The sequence below is a fragment of the Aplidium turbinatum genome, chromosome 1 (assembly GCF_918807975.1).
Source record: "Aplidium turbinatum chromosome 1, kaAplTurb1.1, whole genome shotgun sequence".
Lineage (NCBI taxonomy): Eukaryota > Metazoa > Chordata > Ascidiacea > Aplousobranchia > Polyclinidae > Aplidium > Aplidium turbinatum.
The window spans coordinates 23,335,419-23,361,057 of NC_137472.1; the positions used below are offsets into that span (position 1 = coordinate 23,335,419).

The 25,639-nt window shown below is 37.8% G+C and overlaps 1 protein-coding gene across 1 annotated transcript in view; it reads right to left on the bottom strand.

The window, feature by feature from the left end:
* LOC145770349 (protein PAT1 homolog 1-like) overlaps window positions 1-25,639 on the bottom strand; it is a 188,751-nt gene that overhangs the window by 93,087 nt on the left and 70,025 nt on the right. Inside the window, exons 4-6 of the mRNA XM_082581970.1 lie at window positions 21,291-21,543; window positions 13,044-13,146; window positions 6,242-6,352 (exon numbers count right to left, since the gene is read on the bottom strand). Coding sequence (XP_082438096.1) covers window positions 6,242-6,352; window positions 13,044-13,146; window positions 21,291-21,543 — 467 coding nt within the window. The remainder of the gene's footprint in view (window positions 1-6,241; window positions 6,353-13,043; window positions 13,147-21,290; window positions 21,544-25,639) is intronic.

The following is a 25,639-nucleotide window of genomic DNA, read 5'->3' on the forward strand; positions in this document are numbered from 1 at the left end:
ATTTTGTGAGTGGTGGGTGATTCCATGTCAATTTACATGGGAGGTGTAACCCTATGTTTCAGATTCTCTTTGTTTTAACATATGTTATTGCCCTTGCAAAATAATGATCAAAGAAAAAAAAATATTTAGATATCTTGTACGGTTCTTGAGATATGACCGGGTAAACTTTTTGCCACTAGGTGGAGATTTGCTGTGCGAGCGCTCACTTTTTGTTTATTGACTGATGCAAATTCTCTTATATCTTCATAAGTACTCCACATAGGTTTTCAAAAATTGGGTTTTGGGTATTTTCAGGGTCAAGGAATCCAAATCTGCTGTCGAAATATCAAAAAAACAACCTTTTCATTGAGAAAAAGAAGGTTGAAATTTTTTAAACATTTTTTTTAAGTTCCGAACTTTGATCTCATTTTTTAAGTTGTTGACGCAAAGTTATAAACCAAATTTTTTTTTATTTTGTACTATTATTCTTATCCTTTTTATTAATGCAGGTTTGTTAATTATGTTTTTTAAGCTTCATGAAAAATTTTTCATAGAAAATTGACATGAGCCTTTGTTTTTTCTTCACCTAAAACACGTACACTGTGTGTACTCTTTGGCGACCTAGCTGCTGCCATCAATAAAAAATAATTTTAATGGAAACTCTTTTGTACAAAAATGTGTGTTTTACTTTTTGCATTGTATGGTGATGGTGTAAATTTTCATTTAGCTTTTGCAGCAGATCAGCAGTTACATAAATAAAAATCTAAAACATGTGAAAAAAATCGAATACTTTTCAGACGGCTGTGCAGGTCAATATAAAAACTTCAAAAATTTATTAAACTTATGCCACCACCAATCTGATTTTAACCTTGATGCATCCTGGTCATTTTTTGCCACAAGCCATGGAAAATCTCCCTGTGATGGCATCGGTGGCACTGTAAAGCGCCTAGCAGCAAGATCAAGTTTGCAAAACAACCAAATTTTAACTCCCAAGTGTTTTTTTAAATTTTGTCAAACTGATATCCCAAACATAAAATGCTTTTTTGTATCCCAAAGTGCAACACAGAAAGCACGGTTTGCTCTACAAACCAGATATAAACTGGAAACAACACTCCGAGGAACTCGATCTTATCATCATTTTCAACCAGTTTCCTCAAACACCATACAATTCAAACAAACAAGTGAAGATCCTGAGTTTTCTGGAGAGCATACGTTTAAAGAATCTACTATTCACCAGCCAGTATGAAACTGAAAAACAATGACTATACAGCATGCAAATACGATTCAGTTTGGTGGATTGGCAGTATCATGGAAGTGAATGAACCACAAAGTGAAGTTAAATTTATGTGCCCACACGGTCCCAGTAAATACTTTCAGTGGCCATCAAGAGAAGACACGTGTTGGGTTACATTACAGCAAATTATCTGCATAATAGGGCCACCACGGCCAGCAATCAGCAGTGGAAGAAATTACACAATTGAAAAGAATGACATGAAAGTTATTTTAAAGCATCCACGTCTTTTAGGCGCAGACAGTTAGGCGCTGGTCAAATAGGCGCACACACTGTGGCGTCAGGATATTTAGGCGCAGAGCACTGTGGCGTTCTGTTCAATATAACATTTTGTGTGAAAAGCATTGCAGTACCTGCCAAGCTGATACAATCTGCAGACTTTACTAGGAATAGCACCTAAATGAACGGGCGCCACAGTGCTCCGCACCTAAATATCCTGACGCCACACTGTGCACGCCTATTTGACCAGCGCCTAACTGTCTGCGCCTAAAAGACTTGCTCCCATTTTAAGGGTCCACGTCTTTTAGGCGCTGACAGTTAGGCGCTGGTCTAATAGGCGCGCACACTGTGGCGTCTGGATATTTAGGTGCGGAGCACTGTGGCGCCTGTTCATTTAGGTGCTATTCCTAGTAAAGTCTGTAGATTGTATCGGCTTGGCAGGTAGGGGCGTAGGGCAATGCTTTTCACACAAAATATTATATTGAACAGGAAAATATATTGTTTTGTTAATGCATGTGCGTTGTTGGTCATGGCTTCAGTGAGTGAAGTTGCTTAAACTGGCAATGCTTTTTCACACAAAATGTTATATTACACAGAAAAATATATGGGTGAAGCTGCTTGAACCGGAAATGCTTTTCACAAAATGTTATATTGAACAGAAAAATATGTTATGGCTTCCGTGAGTGAAGCTGCTTAAACCGGCAATGATTTTCACATAAAATGTTATATTGAACAGAAAAATATGTTGTTATTTTAATGCGGGTGTTCAGCATTTATTTGTTGTTAGTCCAGGTTTGCGCCGGCGAAAGCTTTATCAATAAATTATTCAAGTTTCCGAACATGTATGAGTTCACTTTTAGTTAGGTCAAATAATAACTAAACACCAGTAAAAAATGTACGTAGGCTGTACTCAAGCGGGCGGTAAGCTTGAGTGAAGAGTAACTTAGTTTTCCGTCAAAACCCGGACTAGGTTTAATAACGAGCGAAGTCTCACCGTTATGCTTGCAACTTGTAGCCAAAGTGTAGCCTATATGCCCTGTAGAAATGTATTCATGTGAACAGTAGTAGAGCGTCTTACGCGTGCTCGTCACATGGCCAATCCATCCCGAACAGAAGTAATTTATATTTAATCTAAATTACCAGACATTTTTCACACAAATCTGTTGTATTTACGCGGTAAAAACATGTCATGTGATCGACGTAGACGCACAATTTTGACATCAAATGAAAGCATACATCTTCAGCTATCCGAAGATGCAAAGCTTTGCAATAAAATTTAAAACATCCTATGTACAACTAGCAACTCCAAACGGTATTTTTTCTAATTTCTAAAAAAATTAAAAATTGGCAGAAAAGTGTACTTCATTATAATTTTTACTACCCAAGCATGATACAATAAGATGAAAATATATGTAGTTTAATCGAATGCCAAAACAATTCTGCACATGAGAAAAAATTTACTTCGTTTCTGCGCGCAATGCTTTAGGAGGTACAGCAGAATGATTATGGAGAAATTTGGAAAATTTTAAGCAAAAAGTTTACGTAATTTAGCCTACAGTCTTTTTGATCGAGAAATTCCAAAGTAAGGGGTTGCCTAGCCAGTTTTGACTGCCAATTCCAATGAGTGAAAGAAAAAAAATCCACTGTGTCCCCATCTAGTCCTCATCTGATAACTGCACCGCCAAAATATTTTTTTAATTAGCCAAAAAAGGACAGGCAAAGACTATGGATCTGCCATCATTTACATTATTTTTTTGCTTGAAATAGGCTACCTTTTAACCTTGGACGTAGGGATACTTCCTTGGTCATCATGGCAAAAATCCCAAGATGTGTGTATACGTCCGTGGTCGCGAAAGAGTTAACTAAAAATGAACTCAATAATATTCGGAAGCTTCAATAATTTATTGATAAAGCTTTCACCAACGCAAACCTGGACTAACAACAAATAAAACAATAATAAATCTATAAAACAACAATATATTTTTCTGTTCAATGTAACATTTTGTGTGAAAAGCATTGCCAGTTTTAGCAGCTTCACTCACTGAAGCCATAATAGAATTTTCTGGCAAGCTGCCAAGCTGATACAATCTACAGACTTTACTAGGAATAGCACCTAAATGAACAGGCGCCACAGTGCTCCGCACCTAAATATCCAGACGCCACAGTGTGCGCGCCTATTAGACCAGCGCCTAACTGTCAGCGCCTAAAAGACTTGCTCCCCATTTTAAATACCATTGCTTGAAACTACTCCATTAATGATAACTATTGTGATCAAAATTTAAAAGCATTTATTCTGAAGTTTCATCAAACAGACACCAATGACCGAATCATTTTTATTCCGCATGTTTTGTTGCTTACAGCAACACAGTTCTGTGCTATGTTATGTTGTCGGGTAACGATGGCACAGATTTAACCTGGCCAACAATTCAGTACTTTCTAGCATTAATTCAATGAATGAAGATATTACATCAATTGATGTATTTATCTTCATATAGGATCCATTTCTGGAAAAAATGTTGCAGCCAGCAATTCAGTCTTTTTTACATTGAGATGTAAAAAAGATGTAGATTGTAGATGTAAAAAAGACTGAATTGCTGGCTGCAACATTTTTTGCAGAAATGGATCCTATATGATGCAATGTGAATAACAAATACCTAAATGTTAGAAAGATAGTGTTATCACATTGTATACAATTATTAAATTTCTTCAATAGTGGGAAAACATTAAATATTTTCGGTGTGGTGAATATTTGTTGTTGAAATGTAAAATGAATTTTATCTTTACACCAATATTGTTCTGTGTACAAACCACAATGACAGTTTGTCGTTGACTTACAGACGACACATGTATTGCATTTGATTTTGTGTAAAGTATTATGTTAAGTGTTCATTGAATCTTTTATGGAAATTATATGTGTTTCATGCAAAGGCTGATAAAACCTGCTATTAATCTGATTCAAAATAACAAAAAAGATGGCTGAATAACGCATTCTTGCAGTAGGCTACATTTCATAATCGCTGCTGAACTACCACCAGTCATAGTTATGCGGCATGATCAAAATTACAAACACGTCAAAAACAAGTCCATTTTCTGCACACAATTTTTTCATGAAGCTTACAAAACATAATTAACAAATCTACATAAATAAAATGGGTAAGTATAATGGTACAAAGAAAAAAAAAAAAAACTTTGTAACTTTGCGTCAACAGTTTAAAAAATGAGATCAAAGTTCGAAACTTTAAAAAAATGTTAAAAAAATTTCAACCTTCTTTTTCTCAATGAAAAGGTTGTTTTTTTGATATTTCGACAGCAGATTTGGATTCCTTGACCCTGAAAATACCCAGAACCCAATTTTTGAGAACCTATGTGGAGTACTTATGAAGATACAAGAGAATTTGCACTAGTCAATAAGCAAAAAGTGAGCGCTCGCACAGCAAATCTCCACCTAGTGGCTAAATTTTCACCATGTCATATCTCAAGAACCGTACAAGATATCAAAATATTTTTTTTTTCTTTGATCATTATTTTGCAATGACAATAACATATCTTAAAACAAACAAAATTTGAAACATAGGGTTACAAATTTTGATTTTTTCCTTAAATTTGATATGGAATGACCCTGGTGTTATATTATTTATGTTTTGTAACTGTTATTTTGTACTGTATAAACACTCATGCAAACATGAAGGGATGTTGATATATAGGATGTTACCCCTTTGCATCTACAACACACGAACTGGTGTGCGTATAATCACGTGACCTTCAAGTTGTCCTTGTTGTGCAATCTGTGTTACCTTTCGTTCTGTCTACTCAGTTGCTATTTGTCTCATCAGGTGAACGTTGTATTAGCCAGCATCAAACCGAATAAATCCCTGATTGTCTTTCATTAAATGGAGACGACAGCAATCAACAATATCAATTAAAGGATTTTTAAAAATATAACTTCTTTATTTTGGCTGCCGGGCATGAGAATTTGGCTGCCAGAAAGAAGCTCTGGCAGGCCATGCTAAGTTACACTCGAATTAATTAACGAATGAGGCTTCATATTCTTTTAAAGTCAAATAGTGATTGAAAACAAATTTTCAGTGGTACTATAGCACCAGGGATTCATAGTATAGGGATCGCCAACTCGGCTAAAAATCCGACAATCGGAGTGTAAAAGTGTTGCCAGATATTTTTAGAACAAATTATTATTTTGGCATTTTTTAAAGAGTAGTGGTCGCCCAAAGCTTGTATGTTTAAAACTAACCTGAAGTTTAAAGTTGCACAAGATTGAGTTAAAGTAGTTTGTTCTAAATTTATGTACCAAACTTAAATAAAACTTGCAGGTGTAAAAAATTTTATTAGAAACCAGTTAACAAAATAAATTGATAAAATTAAAATACACCTCAGGAATAAATGGCTTCATGTTTTAAGTGTTGAAGCCGGTAATTATTTTTCAAGTAGGCTTAATATGTTTTATGTACAAGAGAGGGTAAATTTGCCAAAAGTATATAGTTTGATAAGTGAACAATAAAATTGCTTTAGATTAGTTTTAAAAGATTTATTTACGGTCAAGTTTTGGGCAACTACTACTTTAAAAATGCCAAAATAATATTTTTTCTTAAAAATATAAAAACTATCTGGCAACACTTTTACACTCCGGTTGTCGGATATTCAACCGAGTTGGCGATCCCTATACTATGAATCCCTGTATAGCACCAGCTTAAAGATAAAATTAAACGATGCTTTGTCACTGCATTTTCGTCAAACCTGAAGATGAGGGGAGAGAGAATCTATCATTCCTTGTTTTGCAGCAGTGATTGTCGACTGACTTTGAGAATTTTTACATTTTCCCTGTAGGCTTTTGTTCCAAATATTCTGCTGCAATTGAGATTTCAAGTTGTAAAACGGCTTTAATTTTAAAAATCCTATAAAAAAATAATATCATACAACACTTTTGACGTCTCGTTGATAATGTTTCACATAGACGACGTACTTAGCTTACTCAACCTAGTAAACCATGCGTATTGAGGGTACATTTAGTGGCATATGCAAGATTTTGTTATTGGGGGGGCACTCGATATAATCTGATATTTTTGATTGAAAGTAGCCAAATGCTACTTTACATTATGACCAAAGTTAAAGGTAGCCTAGGCTATCTGATGGTGAAATATAAACTCTCACGCTCTTTACGTATGTTATGTAATATGCATTTTATTATTTGCAGTGTTTAATTGTGCATTTTTTGTATTTTATGTATTACCGATACTTAATAAAAATCTTCACCCTTATACTCTGTCTAAACAAAATAGAATGCTAAATAGGTTCTTGGCTACACTTGCATGATATGTTTCAAAGTGAAATTCACTTCGTAACACAACGAGGAGAACTGTCGCATAATCAAGCATTTCTAATGTGATCATGAGAGTAATACAGACATGTGCAACCAGTGGCCTGCGGGCCACATGTTCCGTGCGGCCCACGTGGTGCTCAGCAAAATGTTAAAAGTTTATACTAGCCATCACTATTTGATGCAGTTTACATCAAAACAATGGAAATTTTTACACGCTGTGCACAGAAATATTGCGCTTTGTGATGCAAGAATGCTGCGTTGCATAATTTTGCAATGCAAGATTATCACTTAGAAAAGGCTGTGTGGCATTGTACAGCAGTAATCTCCCACTTAAGTCCACACCCGTTTAAGTCCGCATCCCAGTTAAGTCCGCAAAAAATCGGGATTCAAGTTTATCAAAAAGAAAAGTTTTTCACTTTCTGTACCATAAAATTTTCCATCTACTTGCAGCTGCGGATATAGAGGTCTAGAAGTCTGCATGAGTACCGTATGCACTCTGCTAACATAATATCACAAGAAACTAAAAGCACAACAAACGCATTGAGGTATTTAATGTACTTCCAATGTTCACTGATGTTTAAACAATAACATATCATGCATCTTTCAGCTGCTGCATATTTTGCACATTTTTGTGCTTTGCTTCCAGTGCCACACGACGTAGAGTTTTTTGAAAACTTTCAAATGTCCTTCTCAAATTATCGTAACTATATCTCCTGCTATGGCTTGCACATCTTGGCACAACAACTGGTCTTCAATTTCAAGCGTCTTTTTGTAAAGGTATTCAAAGCCACCAAAAATTACGTCGTTCTCCATTGATATGCAGTCATCATTTTCGCCAGTTTCATTGCTTGATTCTTCGGATGCGTCAACTCTTTCCGTTGTATTGTAACCAGCACCTCATTAACATCTTCCAAGATCACCTGTGTATTCTCTTCGCTATTTTCGTCATCAACGTGGTCAAACTCTTCTAATTCTTTTTGGTCAATTGCAATATTCAAAGACTTTAAACTGTGCAAAAGGTCAGCCATCAAGTCAACATCTTCAACAATGCCACATTCCAAAGGTAATAATTCAGCCTTTTTGAACGAGTTTGTTATGGCTGATTCCGAAATCGAATCCCATGCACAGTTGACATAGTTTGCTGCATCCAGCAGATGAGCACTGCAGGTTTGCCATAGTCAACACCCGCTGCCGCTCTGGGTAACCTTTTTGCTTGTTCTTGCTTGTGTTTCTTCAAAGTATCGTCTAGCTCGGTGTCCGACAAATTTTTCGTAAGCAATTGTTCGTAAAGCAATTGTTTGTAAGCAATTGTTCGTAAAACAATTGTTTGTAACATTAATTCTTTATTCTTCCTAAAGCATTTTTTCGTGCATGCAGTTGAAATTTGATGTATACGAAGAAATGCTTTACGAAGAATTGTTTTACGGATTTCATTTTACGAAAAACAGTTGACGAACAATTGTTTTACGAACAATTGCTTACGAACAATTGCTTTACGAACAATTGCTTACGAACAATTTGTCTATAACCGTCTAGCTCAGGGGTCCGCAAATAGTGGGTCGCGAGACCATTCACAGTGGGTCGCAAAACGGTTTAAAATTACCATAAATATAACTTGTATGGCAAAAATAAATACAATCATATAGTCTTTGATGTGCTGAGTTTCGTACAATTTGGTAGGCTACAAGAAAATTCATACTTTCGATTGTAGTACAGTAGTTAAGCCCATGGTTATATATATAACCTGGAAGACAGCTTGAGCCAGGGCATGAAAGCTCTCTCAGCTTATCTCCAGAACTGGAGACTGAAACTTAGCGAAAACAAAACTTTGGCAGCAGCTTTTCACCTATACAATCGGGAAGCTGATCGTGAGCTACATGTTCAGAACAATGGAAAACCTCTGACCTTCTGCCCCGAACCAGAATATCTTGGGGTGACACTAGACAGATCGTACACATAACGCCACCATTTGGTGTCACTGCGCAAGAAAATGACATTCCACGCTGCACTACTCAAGCGCCTGGCAGGCCACAGCTGGGGGGCGAGGGGTGACACTTTGCGTATAGCAGCCTTAGCCCTTGTCTACTCTTCAGCAGAGTACTTTGCACCTGTTTGGTGCTGCAGTGCACACTGCCATAACATCGGCACTGCCATAAACAGCGCCCTGCGCACAGTTACCGGATGCCTGCGTCCCACTCCATTGGATAATTTTGCCATTCTCGCTGGCATCCAACCTTCTGAGCTTCGTCGTAAAGAAGCCACTGTTTCTTGGCCGACGGGCACTAAAGCCTAACCATCTTCTTCACCACAAGATCTCTGCTTCCCCAAACCAGCACCCCAGTCGACTGAAGTCAAGACAACCATTTGTGCCAGCCGCTCAACTTCTGATCAACGCAGCAGATGAATTTCATGTCTGCGCTACTTGGGCGGACTATAAATGGAATTCTGAAAGGAAGTCAAGTACCACCGGACTTCATTCGTTCATCCCCAACGCCGACACATGCCCCATCGGCCTGACACTACAAAGACAAGCATGGGTGCGCCTCAACCGTCTTCGTACGGGCGTCGCGGTCGGGCTTTTCCGGTCAACCATGCACCATTGGGGAATTGGCCTCTTCCTCCTCCTGTGAATGTGGTGCCGAGGAACAGACTGCAGACCACATCATCAATAACTGTACCATCTTCAAGCCACCTAACGGAGTGGAAGGTCTGCGTGTCATGGATGATGAAACTAAATACTGGCTGCTCTCGAGTAGCCTTCCAGTGTAGTCCGAGAACATCTTGAGTCTGGGCTGGTAAAAGGATAGAGTAGACCCTCGGCCCTAGAGGCTTGCACGACGACGAAGCGCACGGTTAATTGGTCCACCCGCTTATTAAGCCCAATTTGGTCCATTCCGGAATTACTGAAGGTATAGGAGTGGTAGAAAATTGTCTCCCGCAGCCAAAATCGTCCGGTCCCGATGTGGCCTTAATAAGTGGGGACGACCGTATAGGAATTGATATTAATTTGCAAAGTGTTTTGAGCAAAATCATATGCTTCCGAAACGTTTGGGTCGCGAAGACTTAAAACGATTGCTTTTTGGGTCGCACCAAAAAGTATTTGCGGACCCCTGGTCTAGCTCATAAAAGCTAAGAACATCCTTAAGATACAGGTACCTGTACCTTTTCTTTAATTCTGCAATAATACCCATATCACATGGTTATTTCCAGCTAGTACAGTTGGGAGGGAAAAATGCCACCTTAGCGTTGTTTCTTTTAAAAGCAGAAAAATGACCAGGAGCATTGTTCATCAACAATAGAACCCGGCGACCTGTTCTCTTCTTCACTTCAGGATAAAACACCTCATTAAACCATTTCCAACATGTGTCGACATCCATCCATGCTTTGCCCTGACTCAGATACTTTAAAGGCCATTCTTGATACAAGCCGAAAATCTTGGTTTCCCAGTCAATGCACAAGGAACTTTATGAGTTCCTGTGGCATTTGCACAAACAACCAGTGACTACTCGTTCTTTAGCTTTCTGTTTTCCTCGAGTAGTGCTGACATCATCAGATGGCATAAGCAAGGTGTATCTAGGCAGGAGCCGAAAAAACAAGCCAGTTTCATCCATATTATAGACATATTCTGGATCATACTGGGCGATAGTAGCATACAAATCACTTAAGTCAGCTAGTAGCTCAGGGTTTTCTTTATCCACTTCTGCTCCTTCACCATGAAAAAGAACTTTTTGTTATCCCTTTCGAGCTTTGAATCGGCTAAGCCACTGCCACGAAGCCTTAAAGTCATTCTCTGATATCGAGAGCTGTTCAGCGATTTGCTTTGCTTTTAAAATCGCCAATAAAGGTGGAGCCGGAAGACTTGCGCGTCGCATGCTATCAACCCAAAAATACAGCATTACTTCTAGTTCAGAAAATCGACAAACAGATGCTCGAAATTGTTTTCTTTTACTTTCTTCTGACATCAGAGCAGATCGTTTTCGAATAGCTAACTCTATTTTCCCAAACCTTTCAAATAGCTTTTTCATTTACATCGTACTTTCATGCTAGACATCGCTTACTAGGGTGACCTGGGTCACTCAATGCAGTAATAATTTCCAGTCTCTGAGAGTCACTTAAACGCTTGCCTTTTCCTGACATTTCGTGCAGTTAAAATTGCAGTATTAAGCTTAATTTACTAGTGTAGCACCTTCACTTCACGCGTTATAGGAACAAATGGGGTAACGCTGATTTTAATTTATTTCAATTTGCTGCCTGTCCGCTGCAAAAGGTTCAAAGAACTTGAAATGTTGCTTATTTTTATCTCGCGCATGGTAATTTGGTATGTATCTTGAAGGAGCGTTAGGTGTGACACAGTATTACTGTAACTACTGTAATGTCAGGTTTGGCAGAAATCTCAGACATGTTAAAATGTCCATTATCACAATGTGAATTATAATTTTCAAAGACGTGTAAACATGCACTAATTACTATGACTTAAAAGAGTTTATTGTGCTGAGAAGTAGTCTATTTTCTTTGCGCTACCTACTGTACTGTGTGTATGCGAAAAAAAAATTGAAAACGTTAAGTCTGCACCTACCAGGTAAGTCCGCACAAGCCTATAGGATTCAATTTGCAGACTTAACTGGGAGATTACTGCAGTTGATAGTATTGACCATAGTTGATACTTGATGGAGTTGTTGATGCTGAATAGGCCTAGATAGTCTACTGTTGAAAACGATTTAGTGAACTTTTGTAAAAACTATGTTATGTTATGGGGAAGCATCAGAACCTTGTCGACAATGTCTTAATAACCATTTCGATTTTTGGAAGCACATATTGCTGCAAGCAAATTTTCCTTTAAGATGAAATATTGCAAAGGAAAGCAAAGAGGCCAACTATCGTACCAACATTTGAAAAGTCAACTTCGAGTTGCTTGTAGTTCTGTGAAAGTAAATATTCCAAAAGTATGCTAAGATCTGCAACAGCAAAAATCACATTAATCTGTGATTAAATACGCTTGACTGAATTTAGTTTCCTCATCTTCCATCGACAATTATTCACAATTTTTCAATAAACTTTGCACAAGTGTGTCGTAGACTGTATTAAATCTATTTCAAAGGAAAGTAGTTTTACGATACTAATTGTTTCTGAAAAAATCATGTGGCCTGCGTTATCATTCAAAATTTTGTATTTGGCCCTCTAGTGAAAAAGGTTGCACATGCCTGGTGTAATATGATACACCAAATAGCGCCTAATTGACTGGGCGCCACAGTGAGCCGCACCTAAATATCTTGACACCACAGTGTGTGCACCTATTTAGCAGGCACCTTTCTGCAACTAGAAGACATGAAGCCTAAAGAAGTTTATGTACAGTAGAATTCGCCTATAACGGCACCTCTAGGGAATTTGCAAAAACTGACGTTATAGCCGAATTGACGTTATAGACGAACTACCGCAAACTATTCCACAACTGTCTTTTGATTAAAGAAAGAGGTGTATAATCCAATCAGGGTTACTGTGCACCACCAAACTGACAAAAGGCACGCAGAAAATACAGTAACAAAGAAATTGTTTAAAAAAAAATAACCTACAGCAAAAGGTAGGCTACAGGAAATTTGCGCAATACAGCTCGTTACATACATAGAAAAGTTCATTGTTTATTAGCAAAAAAGGCATTGATCTTGAGCTGTTTCGGTTTTGACACGGATTTGAAACAGCTGTGGAGCTGCTATTTACACGTGATTGTTTTTCACGCGGGAAAAAAAAGTTAATTCAGTTAATTAGTTTATACAGTAGCCTATTGCACGTACAACTGTTGCTTTGAGTTGTTTAAAGGTCAGCTGTAGAGCTGCTTTTTACACGTGATAGTTTTTCACGCAGGAAAAAAGTTAATTCAGTCCCTGCTGAGAACGACGTAGCAAAATAAAGGGAAGACATTTTGCAAGCAGCAGCGCTAACTGGAATAAAAGACTGACCGTTCGTGGTGAAGGTGATGGCTTAAAGTGACGTTATAAACGAACAAAAGACGTCTGGGGACCAATAAAGGGTGCTGTTACATGCGAATTGACGTTATAGGCGATGCTGTTGTAGCCGAACTACAATGTATGTAAAAGATAGGAATTCTGCCGGGACCGAGCGAAATGTGACATAATAGGCGAATTGACGTTATAAACGAAGCCGTTATAGGCGAATTCTACTGTATATGTAAATCTAATTAAGACAACCATTCAACCAACTTACCATGTTTCCACTATGGAATGTAGCAGGAGGTACTTTAAATAGATTTGACATACTGATATTGCAAAATCGTGATTCATGACTGGATTCATAATATGGCCCCAGTCTGAAAAATATCACTTTTTTCACCAAGATATCCATCCATTTTAATATAATTATCAGAATGCTTAAAATACAATACACCATGCCAACGAATTTAGCACACAAACAGACAGCTTGTCATTTAAAGGAAAGCATGTTTATTATCATTCCAATTCTACCCTTTAAATATTATCTGTATAGTAAGTATACCGGTCATAAATCAAATCAATTTCCTTTATTATAACCACATATACCTTTACATCGGCAATTGGTATTGGTTAAATTTGGCTGATACGATGATTAATCAAAATAAAATTCTATAACACACTCGAATCTAATCTAGAATAGTTATATATTGCAGCATATCAGATTTGATATATTTCTTCACCCTACAAAAGTGGAATAAAGCGAAGGTTTTGCATATGACAACAAACTATGCTCATTAAAGCGTAAAATTATGACAGTGTGGTATTAAAGGGTTTTTAAACTTTTGCCTGTTATACATTTTCATAATTCGATAGCGGATAGGTTAGCTGTGCATTGGAAACTAATAATGTGTCAACTCACGCTTTTCAATGTCAAATACAATCACTGTTCCAATACCATGACGATCGGGTCTGCTACTATTCGGTGAGTCCGATTCGGTAAGTCTGATTCGGTGAGTTCCTAACCTCTAACCCCTAACCCCTAACCCTAAAACGGCAATGATAATTAGGCTACGGTACCCGATGATTTAAAAAAAAAATTGAAAAAATCCCCCGTTAAAGGATAGGACTCACCGAACCGGACTCACCGAATCGGACTCACCGAAACGGGCCATTCCGATGACGATCAACAGTGCAACATCCACTAGCAAGATTTTACTTTGCCCGGTTGATACAATACCGTTTTATAAACGAAGCAACGTAAACCGTTTTTTTATATTGATTTCAAGTCTTCAAACATTGCAACAGTACAAAAAAAGTGGATTTTATCTGGGGTGTCATGGAAGAAAAAAAATGCAGATTAATTTTGGTGTTGAAGTGTTAATGATTCATAATGAACCGCCCCGATAGCTCAGTTGGTTAGCGCGTGACTTCTGCAACGAAGAAGCTTCAAAATCAAGCGGCGCTGGTTTGACTCTCGGGGTGTGCGCTTGAGCAATGCACGTTAAGGATTGCTCTCCATTCAACGGCATCTAATGGATGGAACAATTCCCGGCAACAAGACTTCAACAATCGGAAACTTCACTCTGTCAATCTCAGTGACCGGGCCTACGTCAGTGATTCAAAACCTCTACAAGTATGAGAAACTGCCAGGATTAAGCTCTGCAAGAAGCTTTCCCAGTCCGAGGATAAAGATTCAATCATTCATTCAACCACACCAGTGTCATGTGGTGTTGATCTGATAGATATGGTAACTCTGCCTAAAATTTTCTTGGAACTTCATGGCGGACAAAATGTCGGTTTTTGTAGGTTAATCGCGGCCATTGCCGCCTTTAGTTTCGAGGCCTGGCCTCTGGCTTTAATAAAAAAATGACCAAAACATGATTGACTTGGCAAAAACTTGGAAATCTAGACTTGCACCGGAAAATAAAACCAACACAAACAAAAAGAGAATCATTTGGGCTTCCCCTTTTACAAACATTTTGACCCCTACCGACAAAGAAAAGAAATTAAACTTTTCGGCCAGTATTGTCTTAAAACACCAACTAGATACCGTATTGCATCTTATGTCACGACTTACAAAGATTTAGATTTTTCAAATAAAAAAACATTAGATCTTCTTCATCTTCAAAAAGATGTGGAAATTGTGTATTATGTGGTGGTAGAAAAAAAAAACTTTCTTGCATGGTCAGTGACACACACAGCCTTACATCACAACCAGGAAAACTTTTTCACCTTAAACAGAATTTGACTTGTAAGAACTTTGGAAGTTATGTAGATTGTAGCTATTGCAAAATTTGCAAAGAGCAGTATGTTGACCAAACAAAAATTCATTTTCTGCACATTGGAACAACCATCGCTCCATTTGGAATTCAGGTAACTGCAGCAATTTCTCAGACAAAACGGCACTATTACAACATTATCAAAAAAAGCATTACACTTCAATAAAGAAACTACATTTACCGGACTGTTTAGAAGTAACATTTGTGGAGGAACCAGACCCAACCAAACTTGACCAAAGAGAAGAATTTTGGTATTACAGACGAAATCGGTTAATAGTATACTGCTTAAACGTATCAATCGTTTATTTGAATCAGAACCTGAAATCCCAAACCAAATCCAATCTGATGTTAAGTAAAAACATCGGTTAAGCGCATACCGCTTAAAAGAATAAGTCGGATAAAAGCATCAGAATTTGCTTCTAGTTTGCATACTTCATTCATTTAACACAATTTGGGTAGAGAGATAACTCTTTTAAACCATAAACAGACATAACTCAGCAACAACACTACATTTAACATTATAAAAACAAAAAGCGAATGTTTTCGGCTAGTCATATAGCCCTTTTTAAGCCTATAAGAATATACATTTTTAAAAGAAATGCTAAAGAATCATATAGTATCACAGCATTTGACCATATTTGATTAGATTTGACCATAAATTTGACCAGATTTGACATAGATTTGATTAGATTTGACCATTTGACTAGATTTGACCACATTTTTGCTGTGATACTATATCATTCATTTAATCGTATAATTACACCCGTTAGCGAAAAGAGAATGTCTCTTTTTTGCTTCGCATTATTGTCTGCAATATTCAAAGGCGAAATGAAGCAAAGGTGAGACATACGCATGCGCTCAAAACAAAGACAAGTGTCTGTAATCCCAGGCCATAATCTTATGTGCTAGACATCGCACTACAAAGAACCAATTTTCGCACAGCTGGGCTTCATTAAAACAGAAAAGCACACAAAAGGAATAATCACACTAAACAAGTTTAAATGCTTTTGATGTCATCCGTCGGTAATGTGGCTGCTAGAATTCCAAGCTGCCGTTTGACTTTAATTTTTGCTGCAAATGAGTAGTTAACAAAACCTCACATTACTACTTTAGTTCAACTACTACAGTATCATAGCCGATGCGGCCTTTGATGAACTAGATGCTCAGTTCGTAAATTCTTCCCATGTTCCCTTTGTCGTGCAGTGTCCCAAAGTGTTCTTAGTTGGCTGATTGATGTATTTCATTGAAAATTAGATATAAATGTTGTTCGTTGCCTGCCAGGAGCACGTCTCCCGAGAAAGCGGCCGCTTAGACAAAGATTTTCGAATTCTTCTTTTCTGATGATGTGACCGAGAAATTTGAGTTGCCTTTGAGTTATGTTGTTCAATAGTTCCTTATCTTGATGTACCTGGTTTAAAACTTCTGCATTTGTGATGTGATCAGTATATGAAATCCTGAGCATTCTTCTGTAAAACCACATTTCAGCTGCTTCAATGTTACGCCTAGTTTCTGTGTTGAAGGTCCATGTTTCACAACCATACTGGAGAACAGACCACACCAACACTTTGAGAAGTCGCACCTTCAAAGGAATAGAAAGTTTGCGATCCAATAGAATAGGTCGTAGTCTATTAAATGCGTCTTTGGCTAGGCCTATTCTTCTTCGTATCTCTTTTTTACATCGTGCGTCCGCTGTTAAGAGAGAACCAAAATAATTAAAAGAAGACACTTGTTCATTGTGCTGCCTCCCTGGTGAAGTACAAAGTGGGGTTCAGGACTTTGTTTTGAGATAGCCATGCATTTTGTTTTTTTGTCATTAATTTGGATTCCATATTTTGCGCTGATGTCTGAAGTTTTGTTAATTAGTGTTTGTAGACCGTCCGGGGATGTCGCTATGAGCACAGTGTCATCAGCATAGCGAATAGGCTATTGCTTAAGGAGATGCCGTTTACTAAAACTCCCTCATCAATACGGTGGCTCGTTTTTGAACTTTTTTTTAAATTCTCTCGGGGTAGTGGGGAAATGGTGCCAATGAGTGAGAAAACGCTCATGACAAAATTTGAGATTTGTAAAAAATTGTCTTCAGCCTCCTCATGGGGCCCAAAAATCGAAAAATGGGGCCAAAAACGCAATTTTTTTTTTAAATATTTTTAGTTTGGGTAGATACAATATTGTTTAGATATATCTAATTAGCCTAAGAAAAAAAATTGGCGTCATTTGAACTATTCCTTCAGCTTCCTCACAGCTTCTGAAAATTTTCATTTTGCTGAAAATTTTGCATTTTTGTTTGTGGTTACATAACTACAAACTTCGTCAGTGACGTAAATTCAAATAAAAGACGTCACTTTTTCCTACCAAGTTAACCCAATTTCATTAAAAAATGACGCAACAGCTCAGGGCAGGTCTATAAAGAGAAATACAATGACGTTTTATAGCTGGCAAAATGTCTAACGCAATTATGTATCATGTAACCACCCACAAAAATGCGAAATTTTCAGCAAAATGGAAATTTTCAGAAGCTGTGAGGAAGCTGAAGGAATAGTTCAAATGACGCCAATTTTTTTTCTTAGGCTAATTAGATATATCTAAACAATATTGTATCTACCCAAACTAAAAATATTTAAAAAAAAAATTGCGTTTTTGACCCCATTTTTCGATTTTTGGGCCCCATGAGGAGGCTGAGGACAATTTTTTATAAATCTCAAATTTTGTCATGAGCGTTTTCTCACTCATTGGCACCATTTCCCCACTACCCCGAAAGAATTAAAAAAAAAAGTTCAAAAACGAGCCACCCTACTCATCAATGCCTTCTATTTCTCTGAGAATCATTTCATTATACAAGTTAAACAGACCTGGTGACATCACACAGCCTTGTCTGACCCCACATTGAATTTTTAGTTCAACTACCCCAATATAATTATGATAAAATGTCGGAATCTGCTACTTTGCAAGTAGCGTGCTATCAATAACGCTACAATATGCCAAAAGAACAGCGCTCCCGCTACCAGCCCATGAAAAACAACCCGGAATAAAAATCAGTCACTTTTTTACATTAAATCAATGTAAAAAATGACTGACTTGCTGTCTGGGAATGCACTTTGCTACTCAAATCAAAGGTACCTCATGTTGCCGTTACTTCTACTCGCAACTTAAGTCTTGAGGACACTGGAAAGCTTTATTCAAGTACCTCATCAAGTCAACAGGATTTTGAAAACAAATGATATCATATTTTAATAGCACATTCGCTTATAGTACAATTTCAACGTGGTCATGGAAACAAGTTCTAGGTGAAATTTTATTCTTATGCTCACGTGTTTTCATAAAAAATCTCAATAAACGATTCTTTTTTTTAACTTTAAATTAGGAAGTAGCAAGCAGCAGAAGTACGACTGAAGAAATTGTAGCACCCATCCACTACCGCTACATTGGGAAAAAGTAATGTCACTACCGCAGCCACTGCTCCAACATAAACGCAGCACCGCTCCCGCCACCACCAAATTAGCGTGCCACTGCTCACCGCTATATAAAACAGTACGTATAAAGCAATTCTTCGTAAAGCAATTCTTCGGGCATGCAATTGACCGTAATACTAATTGTTCGTAAACAAATGTTAGGTAAACAAAAGTAAACAAAAGTAAACAAAAGTTAGGCTACAGCTTTTAAAAAAAAAACAGTTACAATTGTTTACGAACAATCAATTAGGGTAGCCTATATGCTAGAGATGTGCTAATTGTGCTTAAAGACGTGCTGTACCTGTGGAGTGTAGACGAGCAGAGTGTACAGTCCCTGATTCAGAATGGCATTACAGTTTGTGAGCAGCGAAAAAGGAAAGCCAAAACTTTTGTATAGTGGCCAGCTTTATTACAACGATTATAGTGCACTTAACGCACAAGGGCAACTACTTATTGGAAATGTGAGCATTTTAATAAGAAATGTCCTGCACGAGTAACAACTGCTATGGCAGCCATTGTACAATCCAGAGGTAAGCACAATCATGCTGGAGATGCTGGTCATGTCGAAGCAGCAAAGGTTATGGAAAATATTCGTTGTGCAGCAAAAGACAGTCGTGATGCCCCAAGTTACTTTGTCTCAGCAAAAACTATTGGACTCAGTCAAGCCACGGCAGCAAAACTGCCAAGTGTGCAGAGCATGAAAAGGGCAGTCACCCAAGTGCGATTGAAGGAAAATGCAGGCCCAGCAATCCCACGTTCTCTCCGTGACATTGTGCTTCCAGTAGAGTACAAGCAAACGTTTGCTGGCGTAACATTCTTGGCCTATGATTCTGGGCCTGAAGATAACCGTATGGTCCTTTTTGCCACTGAAAAAAATCTGCAGCTTCTTGCCGGTTCAAAGCACTGGTATGATGACGGCACCTTCAAGACAGTGCCTTCACTGTTTGAACAGCTTTACACAATACACGGACTGAAATAAAACACTTCAGTGCCTCTGGTGTATGCCCTGCTGGGGGACAAAAGGAGAGCGACATACATTCATTTGCTGCAAAAGATCAAGGAGTTGTTACCTGCTGTTGCTGTTCCAGAGACAATCATGACTGACTTTGAGATGGTCATGGTTAATGCAGTAAGCAGAGAGTACCCACTTTCAACTCACCGTGGCTGTTTCTTCCATTTGTGCCAGTGCATTTGGAGAAAGACGCAATCAAGTGGCCTGAAGGAGCAGTACGAGACAAGTGCAGAGTTTGCTCTGAGGCTGCGCATGTTGTCGTCTCTGGCCTTTGTACCTATTGATGAAGTCAGCCGGGCCTTTGACATTCTCATTGATGGGAATAAATTACCAGATGTTGCTCAGCCAGTAATTGACTACTTTGAAGACACTTGGGTTGGGCGCCCAGATCGTCGTCAAGGGTGCCGTCCTCCAATGTTTGCAATTCAAATGTGGAACTGCTATGATGGCGTCCTCAGTGGCCTTGCCAAAACTAATAATAGCATTGAAGGATGGCACAGAGGGTTCATGTTCCAGGTATCTGCGAATCATCCAGATATTTGGAAGTTCATATCTGCAATCAAGCGAGAGCAAAACCTAAATGAGGTTCGCATTGAACAGTATGTCAGTGGCCAGGCAGGAACCCCTCCAAAGAAGAAGTACAAGGACAGTGCAGAAAGACTAACTAGAGTCGTCCGAACTTGGCGTCGAAACTTTCTAAGATGATAAAATTTGTGATTATTTGCGTGGAATTGCACACAATACTTCATACTAAACTTGGCTCGTGGACAATTTGTACGAAGTTACTCAAAGTAGTATTGGTAGTGTAAGCAAAGAATTGCTAAACACAGACAATTGTTGTATTCCAATAAATAACAAAAAATGCGCTTTTTCATTGTGCTTATTTCTTTGTGTCGTCGTAACTTGGTTATTTAGGAAAATTTGCATTACGCACCTTCATCGGAAATTGCAAGACAAACCTTGCTGTTGCGAAAAATTGTTCACAAACAATTCACCTATCACCTGTTTACGAACAATTCAACTATACGAAGAATTGATGTATACGAAGAATTGCTTTACGAAGAATTGATTTTACGAACAACTGTTTACGAACAATTCACCTATAACCATTTAGAAGGACATTTCTTTGAATTTAATTTCGTTTATTTTTCTCTGCAACCTAGTGTATTTCGAGTTTCTATGACATCAGGACAGTTATTTACTTGAATTTACTTTGTTTATCATTGCTCATTGGCATCAAGCACTCTTTTTGTATCGTTATCATAAAATAGGTTAGAAGTTCGGTAGAAAGTTTGTCTTGTTGAACCATAGGCATTCGAAGCCGAGCAACTAGATCAAGTATAACATATTCAAGTTTATCACATTTACAGAAACACAAAACTACACAACAAATTAAATATCAAACTTTTTATATAGAAGTTTAAAATAAGTTAAAAAATAATTTATTACAAATCCTCGTGGTTTAAGTTGGCATTGTTGTTTCAACATTATCAGTTTTATAAAAGTTTACAAAAAGTTTTAGTGAAGTGACAGAGCATAAAGTTACATTCAGTGAGTACTGAGTAAGTAATTGCCTGATAATTTTAGTATGTCAACTTGATTCAGTTTTATTGCCCTCTAACCGAATGTAACTTTATGTACTATAATACAGTGTTTTAATGATAACAATCAGAGGGCTGGAGCAAACGTTTTGCTAAATTTGCAGAACGCTTACTCCACTAGAAAAGTAGCTAAGAAAACCTATGCCAATCTTACAAATCCAACAAAATAAATATTTATACTTTGAACTGGCTGAAAATGGTTCCATCGCAACTGGAGCTTGCTTCCGAAGACTGACAATGGCAGGATCAATTGCATCTTGATCCTGATCACTATGCAGCACCAGTTCTTCTACAGCTGCAGCAAGTTGTTTATTAGAAAGTTCCAGCTCTTCTTCATTGAACTGGTTTATAGGAAGCAAAGGATCACAGGTAAAAAACTCAACATCTCTGTTTGCATTAGAATTGCAAAGAGGAAGAACATAGGACAGTTTTTCTGAAAAACATAATACTTCAAACACCAAGTGCAAAATTCAAAGTTTATTTATAGTTATCTTTGTCACAATGTACTTTGCCAATCATGTGCAAGTAAATTCAGTTTTAAAAAGAATAAAGTTATATTAATTAAAGCTTGCAAGCCTTGCAGAGTTTGAGTGAAAAGAAGCATGGTCAAACTCCAGCATTCTTGTGATTGAAGTCAAGAAAAAGTTTCCTTGCCTCAGTTGTCTCATTGGGTCAAGACGAGGTCGCCGCCAATCCGTGAGTCTAACTGTGGCAGGAGTGGCTGGCGTCCAAGTTGACTTTGGTTAACATGGAGCTCTCTCCCACAGAAGGCCTTCGTCTGGGAAAGAGCAAACCATGGAAATATTGGCGATGCCTCAACCGCTCAAGAACTAGTATTGGGAGATATAAAACTTTGATGCAACACTGAGGATCTTTGATAAAAAGCACAAGCTGCATATGTGGACAGGAGTTAACGATGATAAAGCCAAAGCTTGCATGAAACCCTGGGCTACAGCCATGAGATACACAACAAAGAATAGGCTAATGTGTATGTGACGTCAATATAAAAAGAATGAGACGCAACCGAATCCTATCACACAGGACAGAACAGAGAGAGAGAACAGACAAACAGACAGATAGATATTTTTTAAGAACATAGTGGATTGCCAGCAATCAGTTGTATGATAATTAGGCAATTTTCTGCAAACTATGGCAATCCCTAAATGACACACACTTGTTAACTGAATATTCCTAGAAAAAAAGAAAACATTACTTCCATAGTTTTCACACAGTAATTTCTTACACTGTAAGTTGCATCTTTCAAAATGTCATCGTAATCTGTTTGACAAGGTTAAAATGACATTGCACAAAATGGGTCAAATTTAAAAGCAAACACAGAAACAGCTTCTATAAAAAAATCATAGCTTTGTGACACCTGATATGTGGACATTGGTCAAGTATAGTGCTTCCAATTTGGAACATAAATTTAAAACGCAGGTTTCAGGTATCTGCAAATCCTGGTTTTGAATAAACTGTGATTTGGCCTGATACTAACACTAGAATGATGGGAAAGGGCCTATACCAGGGGTTCTTAACCGGGGTGAATTTACCCCCTGGGGGTAAATTTTACCTACCAAGGGGGTAAATTTACTGAATCATAAATTAAAGCAAACTTTATATTTTCAGTTATTAAAAAACTGGTAGTGTTGCACTCGATTTTAATTCAAATTCAAACTTAATGTAAGTTTCCGTCTTTTTTTATCTCCACGCAAGTAGACTACCAGTTTCATTTCAGCAGCGTAGGCCTATGTGTGCTACAAATTTTGAAAAATTGGAAACTGAAAAAAATCGATAATTTCTTTCAACAAAATAATATATCCTGGAATAATGTGGGTTCACTTGGCACAGATGGTGCCTCTACTACAGTATGCTAAGTGCGAAGTCTGGCTTTACAACTCTGGTGAAAAAACACGCACCGAACATCATTTCTACTGACTGTGCCGTTCATTGGCATGCATTGGCAAGTAAAACCCTTAAAGAATATTTGAAAGCAGTATTGAAGCATGTGGTTGAATGTGTGAATTTTATCAGGGCACGTGCTCTCAATCATCGTGTTTTCAAAGTGGTTTGTGATCAGATGGGATCAGAACACTCCGTTCTCCTTTATCACACCGAAGCTCGGTGGCTCTCTATAGGGGTCTTGTTTTGTCTCGAGGTTTCGAACTAGGCTACATGGTGAAATCGAGATTTTTCTTCGAGAACCCAAATCCCCGTTATTGTTGCATTGGCCTTCTTGACAGACATTTTTTCAAGTTTGAACCAGCTCAATATGCAAATGCAAGGAAAAAGTGTTACCATTATAGATGTACATGATAAAATTCAGGGCTTTCTGACAAAATTAGATCTGTGGAGTAGAAGAGTTCAAAAAGGAATTTACGCAAATTTTTCCAACATTTGATGATTGGAAAGTCAGTACAACTAGAAGTCGCAACGAGACTTCTGATCTCAAAGTCGAAATACGCCAGCACCTTGCCGCCTTAAAAAAGAACTTTGACGGTTGCATCGAAGGTGAAAGTTTTAACAGCACTGCTCTTTGGATAACTCATCCCTTCGAAGCCAAGTTAGAAAGCTTGCTGACGATGATCTTTGCAAATATGAATTGATTGATTTTCAATGTTCAACAACGCTTTGTTCCAAATTCTTATCGTGCAATGGTGACTTTTCCAAGTTTTTGCATGGTTGACTGGACATGATGACATCACAAGGGGCCACCAAAACGGTGGGGGTAAACTTTACTTTTTTCATTCGGCAAGGGGTAAACGAGACAAAAAAGGTTAAGAACCCCTGGCCTATACCATTAACCATGGAAGGTGTCAAAATCGACACCTACACTATTAGTGAAACCACATCACTCTGAGTCACAGGTAAAACGTTTGTTTGTGCAGACATGTGTAGTTTGTTGAGTTTCAAACTAAGTCAAGACAACAAATTATAAATTCTTAAAACTAAAATTATAGTTTTGTTGATACAGACGAAATCGGTTAATCAAATCACCTATTTGCCAGACGTTTTGATACGATTATACGATTGATTCGTTTAACCAATTTACTAAAAAAAAAGGTTTATTGTGAATGGGCGTAATTGTTGGGAAGATGTCTGTGCTGACTAGGCTGCAACGCACATTACAACTGATGCTTTTACAACTGTTTACAATTCTGGTTAAACTTTAAAGAGTTTACTAGTTCTGTGTTACATAACACTATTGCTGTATGTTCCAGCCAGCAAAACTGGTCCTTTTTACATTGATTTATCATCTGCAGACATTGAAACAATGTAAAAAAGACCAGCTTTGCTGACTTGGCTGAGCAGGTATGATCAAAGCACTTTTCTGCAAACTATGGCAATCGGACTTCTTTTAATCTCACCGATCTCTGTGACGTCACAACGCGAACTTTGACGTTGACGTTTTTGATTCAAACGTGCTATTTTTAGCTCGTACCAGCTGTGTAGTTTTGAGTATGGAACGTGGCTTATGAAAATAGTGGTATGGTAGAAAAACACGGCTCACACACATTGTTTTGAAATCGCAAAGTTTTATTTTTTAGTCTTTTGCGCTGTCTGGTAAAATAATTAATTTGGAATGTTCTTCAACTGAACGAAACTGCACAAATGAAATTATGCACCGCATTTCACAACAGTAGGCTACTTTTTTTCAGCAATTTAAAAAAAATTCTTTAAAGTTTTCTGGTAAAAACTTTTGGACATGCTTTCCAACACTTCCCTCTTAAGCCGAAATAATTTGTCCATGTCCATTCCTTGGAAGGCCAGTCGCCGACGGATGACATCAAAAGCATTTAAACTTGTTTAGTGTGATTATTCCTTTTGTGTGGTCTTCTGTTTTAATGAAGCCCAGCTGTGCGAAAATTGGTTCTTTGTAGTGCGATGTCTAGCACATAAGATTATGGCCTGGGATTACAAACACTGGTCTTTGTTTTGAGCGCATGCGTCTGTCTCACCTTTGCTTCATTTCGCCTTTAAACATTGCAGACAATAATGCGAAGCAAAAAAGAGACATTCTCTTTTCGCTAACCGGTATAATTATACGATTAAATGAATGAAGTATGCAAACTAGAAGCAAATCCTGATGCTTTTATCCGACTTATTCTTTTAAGCGGTATGCGCTTAACCGATGTTTTTACTTAACATCAGATTGGATTTGGTTTGGGATTTCAGGTTTTGATTTAAATAAACGATTGATACGTTTAAGCAGTATACTATTAACCGATTTCGTCTGTAGTGTCTTCACATTTATTATTGCTGCATGACGCATTCCTTGCAATCAATAAGTTTCCCATCACCACTCACCAGTATCATGTTTTCTGCAAGTTAGCTTACCAAATTGCGTGCCAAATTTGTCAGGCTCATTTGGCATAAAAAGAATACACGGGTACCGGTATCTGTTTTTCATTAGAAACATACCTGTTCATCAATGGTTAGGCTTCATCCTTGTGTGTATTTGTGGAGGATGTTGGAAGTACAGACTTGTTAAAGTTTCTCGAATATGCACTAACCTGCCTGTTGCCAATTTC